Source organism: Sciurus vulgaris (assembly GCF_902686455.1).
Source record: "Sciurus vulgaris genome assembly, chromosome: 2".
NCBI lineage: Eukaryota > Metazoa > Chordata > Mammalia > Rodentia > Sciuridae > Sciurus > Sciurus vulgaris.
The window spans coordinates 54,889,520-54,902,586 of record NC_136462.1 but is presented as its reverse complement, the minus strand read 5'-3'; the positions used below and the strand labels follow the sequence as shown (position 1 = coordinate 54,902,586).

Genomic DNA, 13,067 nt, shown 5'->3' with positions numbered 1-13,067 from the left:
GAAAATTAAATTATAATAGATAAACTTTTTCTTTATATTAAGTTATGGTGGTGCCTACATTAAGACAGCAGCAGAGATGAAATCAGAAAAAAAATAATGGGCTTATTTTCTTTACATGAGGCATGTACTTGATGAACTCATCCTTTTTCCAGGTGATATAATGGATAGTATCTATGCTCTGCACTGAGAAATGCCTTACAGAGCGAAAGTTCCTTTCTATTTTCTTAGACAATTTTCTTAGATGCTTATGTACCCTGTGATGATTATGGATGATACTATACTCTCTGGAAGAATGAAGAAACACAGAGCCAGGAGGATGCTCAGGATAGCAGAAGCATTTCAGCTAAAGTGAATTCATCCTAGGAATGTACTAGAAAATAGCATGTATACTTAAAATGTTCAATTTTCAGATATTCAGAAGTAATGAGTATCCATGGGGAAATGAAGTAATACATATGTGTATGATATGTTGACTTGAAATAATAATTCTAGAACTTATTTTATACAGAATTTAAATTGGACATCATCTTACAAATTTTTTTTTTTATTTTTTAAGAAAAAACATTAAGTACAGGAAGAAGGGGGAGGGTATTTAGGGAAATATGTAAATAATAAAGTTTTTAAAATATTAACATTGCCTCACAGTTCAGGTGATCAATGTTTGTATTAACTACTAAAAAATCACAAAGAAACTAATATGGCCAATTAATTAAATTAAAGGAATACTGTGGAATAAACACTAAGTTCTATTTAATAATTAACATTAAAATATGAAAAATGAAAGCTTAAAATATTAATATCTTCTTTGTAAACCAAAGACTTTCTTCAGCCTACATTCTTGTGGAGTATAATATAAATTTTCCCAGTGAGAAGAAAAAAAATCAAGAATCTATTACCAAATACTTTTAGTTATAAACTTTCCCCTAGAACAGAGACCTTGACAGTGAATCAGTAAATCAAGAATCTACTTATTTGTCAAGTATTGCTTCTTATTTTCACCTGTGAGGAGTTTAAATTACAGTAGAAATGGATCAACTATATTTAATAAAAACAATAACACAGGGTGCTATAGTCTGAATATTTCTGCCCCCTCACATTCACAGATTGAAACTTAATGACCAATTAGAAAGTGGGACTTTGAGGAGGTAACTAGCTAATGAAGGAATTCACTCTAATAAAAGGGATAAATACACTTTTAAAAGAGCCCCCATAGAGGTAAATAGCCCTTTCCACCATGTAAGTTCACAGCTAGACAACAAGCTTGGAAACTGAGTGCCCTCTCCCTTGATCTTAGACTTCCCAGCCAAGCAAGTGTAAGAAATTTCTGTTGTTTTTTTATAGCATCCTGAGTGGACTAAGACATACATAGAGTATATAAGAAATAATTTGCAAGTAAGAAAATGGATGTTTCGATAAAAGGATACTGGATATGAGATGAAATTAAAATTATAGTCATGATGATAATAATGATATCCACTGTGTACTATATGATAAGCAATATTTGCATTACTTTACAAAATTATTTAAATCTTAAATACTAATTGAAAAACAGAAACATTTTTTCATATTCAGAAATAAGAAAACCAAAGCTCAGAGACATTAAGATGCTTGCCAAGAGTCATATATATTGTAATAAGAGGTAAAACTAAGATTCTATTGGGCAAAGAAAATTCCCTAAATGCTCCCTTCAAAGTTGTCTGTACAGTGGCATTGCGTATACAATCTTGATGCAATCATCCCTTGATACATTTTGAAAATACTTTGAACTTACCATGAATGTTTCTGACATAATCTTTTGATTATCCACGGGGTACTTCATTTTATAGAAGGGAACCATAGGCCATTAGAATCAAGTGACTTTAGTGAAAGAAGTGTATTCACTTTGAAAATGAAAACTTTGTGTAAACATTGTACAAGAAGTGTTTAGAAGCATTTATTTGTGTTGCTCAAACTAACTCTATAGACAATAAATATTCCAGGAGAGTTCTACAGAAGGCAACAGTGGAAACTGATAATTCTGAAAGAAATATACCATCTGATGTATGTGTTCAAACTGAAATTTCTCCTTGAAATTCTAGTTTGTTGTTATTGTTGCTGTTGTTGATCTTTCATAGTGCTGGGGATTCAACCAAGGGCCTGTGCACACTATGCAAGTGCTCTACCCATGAGCTACATCCCCAGAAACTGCCTTACGGTTCTAAGTTGTCCTGCACAGACTAAGGGCAGGCAGTTTCTATGGAACTGGCAAAGAAGAACCTTCATAGTAGTCACAGAGAAGCATTCTAAAGAGGTGGTACTTAACCACATCTCACCTGGTAAAAAAGACTTGAAGAGTGGGTATAAACAGGAAACGAGCAATAGGAGCCTAGACTGAAAGATAACATTGAATTATCATGTTTATGAGACTGAGAAGAGATGAATTGATTTATTAAGGAAAATAAGAAATCCAGCTAGGTAAGTAGGGCTTTCCAGGCTACCAGGCTGAAATCCATTTTACTGCTGTTTATAAATTAGTATTTTTTTCTATGTACTTATGAATTCCTTTGGGTAGGATTCAACATTTTCCTGTGTGAATATGGCAAATAGCCCCCTTATTTTCACTATTATCAAAAGTTTGGTGTTTTTTTTTTTTTTAATATTAGCTTTATATTAGTTTGTAGTAACACTTATATTTCCAGAACAATTTTGCTTTTTAAAAAATCCAAATAGTAGTTATGTTTGTTCAATAGGTGATTATATACATCTCAGTAGTACAGAGAGCTACTCTGTAATTTGTCTAATAGGGAACATATAACAGTTACATTAGTTTCCAATCTGTCTTTAATTTTCTTTTTATTTATAAAATTATAGATGTACATTTATGTGTAAAACAGTTTTAGAATTTATCAATGTAATTAACTTTTCAAAACAGGAAATCTTGAACTAAAGTACATAGTTCAAGTTCTTAAAATGATGTTCTTAAGAGTTATAATAATTTTTTTTTTCTTGCTCTCTCTCTCTCTCTCTCTCTCTCTCTCTCTCTCTGCTACTGGGGATTGAACCTGGGAGTGCTTAACTACTAAGCCACATTCCCAGTGCCTTTTATTTTTTCTATTTTGAGACAGGAGCTCACAAAATTGCTCCAGGCCTTACTAGGTTGCTAAAGCTGACTTTGAAATTGTAACCCCCAAGTTGCTGGGGTTACAGGCGGGCACCACTGCACTCAGCAAGAGTAAAAATAATTTGACATATTCTTCCTCAGTATATTTCGGCACTTACACATCAAACTGCATGCAAGAAGTCCTCAGATACATCTGAAACACATGTTTTAAAAAGACATGCAAGAAGCAAAAAAAAAAAAAAAAATTATTTCTTTACATACATATTTTATATGTATATATTTATATACATATATACACACATGCACACACACACATATATATGATAATCTTATTTTGTTTTTTATGAAAACATATGTCAGCTCAATAAATTTACTGAATAGCTATAATGTAAAAAACATTATCCTGGGAATACAAAATATAAAACATAACCTGTGAACCACAATGATGAAACTAATTGCTGAGGATGATATAAACACATATGTATGTGTGTATACATATGCATGCGCTTGTATGTATAAAATAACTATTTTATATCTCATATCAATATTTATTACATTTGTAATAGCTATTTAGTAAAAGCATATCATTTTCATATTAAAAAAATCACTATAAAAGAACGTTTTTCATTTCTAAAGTATTACAGGATTCCTGCATTATTAGTTTTACAAGAGTCAATCAGTTTTAGGTAGGCCTGGGGTCTGATCATTTTGACAGAGAGCATAGTCCTGGAACATGAACCTCTGATTCACTCAGGAATATTCTAGAGCGGTTATCAGTTGTTTGAACTTGGCAAATACTTAGACAAATATCCAGATTCCTCAGAAGAGTTGGAAGTACATGAAAGGGAATGACCTGAAGGACTTGGTGATATCCTCACCTGGAGCTGGGAAGACTGCTGGCATCTGGTCACCTTTGTGGGCAGGGCAGAAAGGCTTGCTGCTGAGAGGAATGCTGTTGGTTTATACACTTCTCTATAAAGTCCACTTGGGACCCAGATAAATTGCACCTTTGTACCTACATTAAAAGAACTAAACTTTGCCTGTATCTCAGTGTCTTTTATCAATTGCATCCCTGACACAACAGAGGCAACTGTGCCAGTTTTTTTTTATCATTCACTATTGTATGATTGAATTTTAATATCTTGCACTGAATTTGACATTTTCTCAACAAGAGTAATAACAGTAATGTCACTGTATCTTTATTAGCTCTTAAATTTATGGATTTAGTTTCTTTTAAGAGCAAATATAAAGTCCACAATGTCTACAATATTTTGTCAGAACTGTGATTGAGATTTCAATCAAAACAGTTTAAAAATTATCTTGTTCAGCTTTCACAATTAAACACTTATTTGTTAGGATAAATCAGGCAGAGATTCAGCACCTAAGACCTGTCTGAATTATCTCTGTATTTCCAGGTAATTATGTAATCCACTGTAACAACTTCTGATATATAAACAAAGAATTTCAATGATTGGGTCTCCACAATTTAATGTAAGGAATTCTTTAAAATAAATGGATAATTTGGGAAAAAGTAATGCAATTGCACGAAGTAGAAACAAACTGCAAAACAAGAGTATCAGAACCTGAATTAGCCATTATTTCCAGTCTTTACATTGCCTCATTGTACCTGGATGCTTTTTTTGTTTTTCTTTTTGTTTTATACCAGGGATTGAACCCCAGGGTGTTCAACCACTAAGTCACATCCCCAGTCCTTTTTCTATATTTTTACTTAGAGATAGGATCTTGCTGAGTTACTTAGGGCTTCACTAAGTTGCTGAGGCTGGCTTTGAACTTGCCATCCTCCTGCTTCAGCCTCCTGAGCTCTGGGATTACATGTGTGCCACTGCACCCAACACCTAGATGGTTTTTAACCAATAATTTTGTGATTCTTTGGCATCAACCACCCAGTAACACCATTGTATTCATCACATACACAAAAATACAACTTTGTTTCTAATAGTGAAGTAGTAAGCATATTAAGGGAACACTAGCAATAAGGTAGAAACACTTCCTCTTAATCCAATTTCAAAGTTCACCTCCTTTTACCCATAGAATAACAATGTCATTTCTTCCCTTATGCCCATACTGAATAACAGAAAAGGAAATTACTTACACTGAACAATGAGCTGCACCAAGGCTTCTCTTGGCTTCACATTGAATCCATTGTATTGGCTGGTCTGACATCTGTACATTCCTGACATTTCCCTAGACACATTTACAATCCTCAGTGTTCCATCATAACTCTCCATTTGCATTGACCCATCAGGCATTGCAACTTCTTTATCTGCTCTAGACCAAAGGATGATGGGTTTAGGTTTTCCAGTGACTTGACATTGCAGTTCTATTGTGTCTCCTTCTCTGGTGACCAAAGGTGATTTTTCCTGTGGAACAGTCAGATTGGGTGGAACTTGAAATGGGAAAAAGAAAATTTTTCAAGGTTAGTATAAACTGGTAAAAACATATTCAGGCACAGAAAATCATAAGGAAACAATTTCTGCTGGTTGAAGAAATGTGACAATTCAGGTGACAAACAATAGAGAGACCATTGGAATGATGGAACATACCCTCACTTAAAAAAATTCTAAATTGTTTTCATTGAACATTCTCAAAATGAGGGCTTCAAACATTACCACAATAAATAAGATATTAAGTTGGAAAATGGTCAATATAAGAAAAAAATCCATTAAATGACTTTCACTATCAGTCATTAGCTGGGTGTTTTATATCTACTTTTGACAGCAGAGTGGATCCTGCTTGCTGAGGGTAGGGTTCATCTGCATAAATCTGGGAATCAGTGTAAATGCAAATCTTAGAAAGAGGAGAAGGAGGAATCTGAGATATAAAATGAAAAGTTTGACTCTGGTTTAAAAACTGTTGCTAACATTAATGATCTGCTTTCTCATTGTGGTAGTGAATGGAAAAACTGGATCATATGCTTAAATAATCCATTATATTCACCTCTTTTAGACTTTTAATTTTTAACATTTGAATTTCATATGATGCTACTTTAAAATATTTTAAAGTCACATGAATATGAATAGTTTGCCATTGCATGGTCACTATTTCTATGAAACTAATTTTAAGTAAGTTTTCAAAATATATATCAATGAAAATAAAAGTCAGAACTTTTTTAAAGTTAATTTCTGATTTTGCTGAACATATTAGGGAAAATTAAATTTATTTTATGGTAATTACTGTGTAGCACTATATGCATTTTAAGATTTAGTGAAAAACATGAACTAATATGAGGGAATTACTACATAATGATTTTTCTATTATCATATATTTCATTAGGAGTTTTTAAATTTCTTCTACATTTGTATATACATTCATGTAGGTTTTTATAACTGTATCTATCAAAAATCACAAGCAAACCAGAATGCTAGAAATAAGAATAACCAGAAACATAAATATCCTTTTTCTTCTAATTAATGTCATAAGCTCCTTTGAAAGTTGTATAGCATATGGATTAAAAGATTTATTCTCCTATCTAGTATTACATTGCTTCAGTTTACAGATAGAAACAAAACTCTAGACTTACAATTATTTTCCAGCTAATATCAAAAAATAAATACAAGTCTAAAGAGATTCCAAAATTATCTTACTATTCAAGTATTTTCATTTTAATCTTTCATTTATTTCAAGTTAAAAAAACTAGCAATATGATGCATAGCATTTGAAACAACTACTATCTTCTTGAAGAAGACATATACATCGTACAAATTGACATTAAAGATGTTTTTAAATGGCTGCATTTTTAAAACTTAAATGATTTCTTAAAATTTATAATTTTGTAGATATAAACAATAATTTAGTCAAATAATTTGATATTTTTGAAATGAATCACAAAGCAATGATGCAAATCTAAGCAACATTTTATAGTAATATGCTTGGGGTGGAACTGCAGTATTTATTCACCCTTCATGATTGTTATACAAAATTAGCATTTATTATACCCCTACTATGTTCCAGGCACTGATAGATATTTTAAATGTTTGTATAATTCCCTTACTGTCTTAAAGCCAAATATTTAATACTAAATTTTAATGAATGAGAATATTGCGAATAAGATATGATAAATAGTTTGACTTAAACAGAACACAAATTCAGGACAATTCACAGCAGATAGCCAAGGCAGAGACAATTCCTGGAATAGGCTCCAAGAAATGATGGTGTCTGGAATTAATAACTTAGAGTTAGCACTGGAAAAAATTCTTGCTAATTTCTTGGTGATATTCAAAGGGGCAACATAATGCAAGAATGTGGGGGAGTATTTGATATGTATTTTGGAAAATTATGTATCTTATACCATATTATATTTATATTATATTCATCCATTTCAGAATATTTTCCATATTTCAAAATGTATTATAAGATATACCAACCTATATAAATACCCAAATTTTGATAATTTCCTATAAATTAAATGAAAAGGATATTATAAATTAAGTGATTTTATTAACAGTGTTAGCTCTTGAAATATTCAATCCATATCACTTCCAAAAGTAAGTCACATGACCATGGCCAAGAACAACTACTCTCAGTATTGATTTCTCCAGTTTTGGAACTATGAATTAGCACTCCATGATGAGCCTCATGGAACGAATAGTTAAAAGTCAATGACAGAAGTGAATATTTAAACACCTTATAACTTTAAGCCATTCTAATAAAAATCGATCCTCAAATAGTTCTAAATTTTAAAAGATTATGATAAATAATTCAAAACTTCCCTCTGTAAATTTTTTTTTGTTATTCACTTATTTGGAAAAGCTTTTTTCCCTAGTTAAAGTCACAGAAATTTAAGCCTCAGTTTAAATCTTAATAACTTTACTATAGAGTTTTGAACAAATTAACAAATTAACACAGGTTATATAGTAAATAGCAAAACTAACTAAAAGATGCTTTAATACTTCTTCTAAAAGACTTTAAATCTTGAAATCAAAGCTAAACCTTTCTCTACAACCCTCTTGGTCAAAAGAACTTAAGATTTCCCAAAGCTTTTATTAGCATTATTTTTCCAATATGCAATGAATTTTCTACCTGCTAAAACACTATACAAAACTCTTAATTATTACTGTAAGTTTTCCATTGCAAGATCTTATAAATTCTCATGGTCTCATGAAGTTTTCTTTGTTTTTTTTTTATATGGATAATACATATTTTAACTTTCACCTCAAGGTTTTCCAGCCTATGATTGCAATCTATTTGTATATTCCGAAAGTATTTCAAATCTTCAAATCAAAACACCACTTATTTCTCAACTTAGTTAATAGTTAACATATCACATTTGCTGATTAAAAACCACAGTTTTCTTTGTTTCAACATTTCCTCTTGTCCACTATTTCCAAACAGATGTCAAATCCTGTTTCTATATTTAAAAAAATTGTCATACCTGCCTATTTTTCATGTACATGAGCAGATTTCTCAGTAGTAATTATTTTCCTTTCTTGTGACAGTCCCCTAAGTAGTGTCTGTCACCAGCCTCATTCTTCCAGGTCTCCTACTACCCTCTTGTAAACTTTATCATCATAAATGCAATTTTGTCCATGTCACTAGGAGAACTAGAAACCTCAGTGAGAGTGCTCAATGTAACACTGCTTTAATAATAGTAAAAAAACCTGAAAACAGCCTAATGGCTTTCTTAAACAATTCATGGAACAGTCACATAATAGAATATGACAGAACCTTTTTAAATGATGATGTAATAGTCTTCTATTTATTGATAAAGATGCTTATATTAAATGAAAAGAGCATGTTAGTGAATAGTATGAATGACTGTAACTACAATTATTGAACAAAACATGTTATCCTGCAGTAGGAACAGTGGTATGCAATTCTTACATAGTATATAGGCAGGTTTTAGCTGTTCACCCCTCTTCTTCCACACACACAAATATACACATACAAACACACACACAATTTGTAAGATAACAGACATGTTAATTTGCTTCATTACAGTAACCACTATCTATATGTATCCCATAACATCATGTTCTAAACCTCAAATATCTATATAGTAAAATTATTTTTAAAGAAAAAATAACAGTGAATGTTAGCAGGGAGCTTCTTGAGGAGGAGAATATATATGCTGTATTTTTATATTGTCAGCATTTAGCACACTATCTCTCACATATTAGAAACTTGGTAGAAAAGTTAACAACTAATATATAAATTAATACAGTAAGGCAGTTGGGCATTGACTCTGGGAAGATAAGGAGATATATATGGGGAAATATCTAGAGGAAAAGAAAGTCCAGAAGGAACTATGTCAAAACACTGAGAGTAGTTTTATTTAAATGCAATATTATTGATAAATTTTATTTTCTTCCTATATTTTCCTTCATTTTGCAATTTTATGCAATACAAGCAATACATATTAGTATACTACAGGCTCCAAGAAGCCCAGAGAAACCTTAAATATCAATTTGATCTATTTTCCAAAGCTCATTCAATAAAAACCTCATTTTTTAGTCACACAAATATATCCCTCTGGAAATGATGTTCCCTGAGGACCAAGTGTGAGAGACATTCCTCCTCAACTGCTCACTCCTGATAACCATCACTGACTTCAAGTTTCACTGCTTAGTTAATTCTCTGCTTGGGAGTAACTAGTTCATTCCGCTGTTCAGGGTGTTTGGCCCTTGCTGCCTCCCCACCCTCCTGCACACCCCATGTGTAGAAACCATGTTCACATGTTCCTACTTCTGTGGAAACTTTGCCCTCCCCTAGGCTGACCTGGTCATTCATGGTGGTTACCGAATGTTGCATTAAGAGTTGTATACCATTTTAACCTGCATTTGTGGCCCTCCTCTGTATTTTCCCCCATGTATGTCTCTATGACCAGACAGCCCCTTGACGGTACAGAGTCTCTTACTCTAGCACACAAGCCTGGTGCCTGGCTCTAAGGCCTGGCACAGATCAGGAAGGTGTGAAATCACTAAGAGGGGAGTAAGGGAGAGGGAGAATGGAGGGTAAGAAGGTATAAAGAGAAATAACTGTAAATATATTAGATACCAGAAGTAAACACAATAAATAAAAACCATGCACCATTTAGAATAAAACTGACAATAATACCATATAGTAATTCTCCAATTAATAATGCAAGTAAGTGGTAGAGTCATGAAATATGCTGTTAAGTTAGATTTCTGGTTTAACTCTTGAGATTTGTGGGGTATTGAGAGAGTTAGGAGAGTCAGAAAAGGACTCTTTCAGTGTCTTTTTACGTCTTCTTTCACTTAAACATATGTAGGGATAAACTCTGAATTGAATTTTAAAAAGAGAGGAAAAGGCCATTTGAGGACATGTCATTTAATTTTACTGAGATGGTTTATGTCTTCATTTATAAAATATTGTCTCACAATGAAAACATTACCAAATTAAGCACAAACACTTGAAATGTCTTCACTTCTTGAGGTCCACACTTCTTCATAATGTACTTGCTAGAAAAAGAGCCCCACCAAATAAAAATACAGGTACTTTTTCTGACATATATTTTAGATAGCCCTTGCTTTGATTTTTCTTGTCTGAAATGTTACTGTAGGAGATGCTGCAATCAGAGAAACTTGAAAAACATGATATTAAACCAGTTTCTCCTTCCAAACATAAAAAAATAGACAATTTGAACAAATTGGATTTCTGTCAACTTTTCCATTGTATCACAGACTGTAAAATAGAACAAACAAAGAGAAGGAAAATATTTTCATTTCTTTATTGAGAAGAAAGCTAAGGAAATTAGATCTTTAGTCTTTACTTGAAAAATGACTGTTTTATTTGCCTTACTGAACAGAATGTGGGGGAAGCTTAGTTCCTTTGAACTATGTGACAAAATACCATGATGCCTGAAACAAAGACAGGTAAACATGCCTATGTACTCATTGATTTAAAATGTATTAGCATTTGTCAGGTGTGGTGGAGCATGCCTGTAATCTCAGATACTCCAGAGGCTGAGTCAGGAGGATCTCAAGTTCAAGGAAAGCCTGGGTAATTTCATGAGACCTTGTCTCAAAATACAGAATGAACAGGGTTGGGTATATAACTTAGTGGTAAAGAGCCTTTGAGTCCAACTCCAAGTACCAACAAAATAAATAGGTAAAATAAAATAAATTAACGTTTATACTACAATTTAATAGTAAATATTAAAACAAAATTGTAGCTTGGAACATATTATGATTTTTATAAAGAAATTAGTAGAATTTCCCCATCAAGGCAACCAGCTTCATTCTTAAAAAATCCAAGTATAGCACTAATTCAATTATACTTCAATTTGGGGCAAAATTGTTAATAATAGATATATGTGTTCTAGAATGGAATGAACAATCTATACTAAACATATAAATAAGATTTCAAAGAAATTATGTGCTTATAAATGACACTTACAGGCCAAAGTTCCAGAATTCACATGTTGGCCAGCTATAAATAATTGTTTAAAAAGACTGAAGCAAATAATGAATTTGTAGATATAACCAATCCAAATGAACATAATCTAATGTATATTTGTGCATGTTCATTTTCTTCAAAAACCATAGATAGGTTTAAAAATTTTACTACACACTGAATTTTCCTGTGCTATGAGTTTCACCCTTGGTGATCTACCACCCAAGATGCCAAGGTAAAAACATCGTCATTGCAGACTTTCTAGTTTTGGAGGACAGATACTGCGTGCATCACACATGAGTGATTTCTCAAGATCTGTTTGCAGTTCTCAATCTCGTTTTTGGCTGGCACTTTTCAGATGAGTTTTAAAAGCCTGAGAGATGCACTTGGGTATATTCAGATTTTGAGGTTTTGACAAATCATAAATTCATTTCACATGAAACTAAATACTTAGCAGTTATAACAATTGCCATTGGGACATCAGTAATGACATCTCATAATGAACTGTGGTGTAAATAAGACAAACCACTAGTTAAATAAAACTGTCAGCATGCTTGTTGTAACTCCACTAATTCCTCTTCTACTCAGGAAAACATACTCAGAGTAAAGAGCAAAATGTTATAATTGTAATCTTTATTTTAAAACCTCTGTACACTAATATTAAAAAATATTATAATCACCACATACCTCACAGCTGATTTGAACACTTCACTAAAATTGGGAGTAATTGCCTTAATACCCAAATTTATAAGAATACCTGTTCAGTGGCCATTGAAAAATATTCATATGATGATATAAGGCAAATTTGAGAATTTCCTTCAAGTTAAAATTGATTCATATTCAAGTCTTGATAATACTTTTAAACTAATAAATGTAATCTACTTTTAGTCAGATTAATGATTATGTGTCAATTAAAATAATATAATAAGGTGAGATGGGAAGATAAGCAGGGTGACAAAAGAAATACAATGCTAAAGGTTCCTCACTTGTTAATTCATCTCTGCCTCCAAAGCAAAGAAGAAAAGAAAAAAAAAAAAAAAACACAACACTTACCATTTCTGAACTAATCTTTCTTAAAAATCATGTCAGTCTACCCTTGGCATATTTATAGTGGCTCCCCATTTTCCAGGACAGAAAGACTAAATTACATTGCTTGTTTTCCATCTTACCTGCCAAGTCTTAATACACCTTGGTATTTCTACAGAAAGTTCTCTACTCAGTTGAGGCAGGACTTTCAATCTGATTAACACATTTGGTTCATTCTCAACTGCTCACCTTCTAAACAGAAATGAGTTTAATATTACCATAACTTTTCAATGATTCTCCTCCATTCTTTAGGCCCAGTTTAAGCTTTCTGAAATATTTAGTCTTTCCTGATTTCTGCATCCATGTCTCTACAAATTAGAGTATGTCCAATGAACTCTATTTCAGCCATGTTGAAGTATGCAATCCCTTTCATATATACTAAAGCACGCTGGTGTCAGCACATGGATCTTTCTGTTTCTTCAGTAGCTCCCACACTGTGTGATGAGCTAATGTATTTTATAAATGCTTAAAAAATTCTTGAATGATAGATGGAGCATCAAAGTTGCTA

The 13,067-nt window shown here is 32.3% G+C and overlaps 1 protein-coding gene across 2 annotated transcripts in view; it reads right to left on the bottom strand.

Moving 5' to 3' along the window:
* The window catches only part of MDGA2 (MAM domain containing glycosylphosphatidylinositol anchor 2), a 780,047-nt gene that overhangs the window by 174,799 nt on the left and 592,181 nt on the right, over positions 1-13,067 (bottom strand). For both annotated transcript variants that reach the window (XM_079126024.1, XM_079126023.1), the window contains exon 8: positions 5,214-5,507. In XM_079126024.1, coding sequence (XP_078982150.1) covers positions 5,214-5,507 — 294 coding nt within the window. The remainder of the gene's footprint in view (positions 1-5,213; positions 5,508-13,067) is intronic.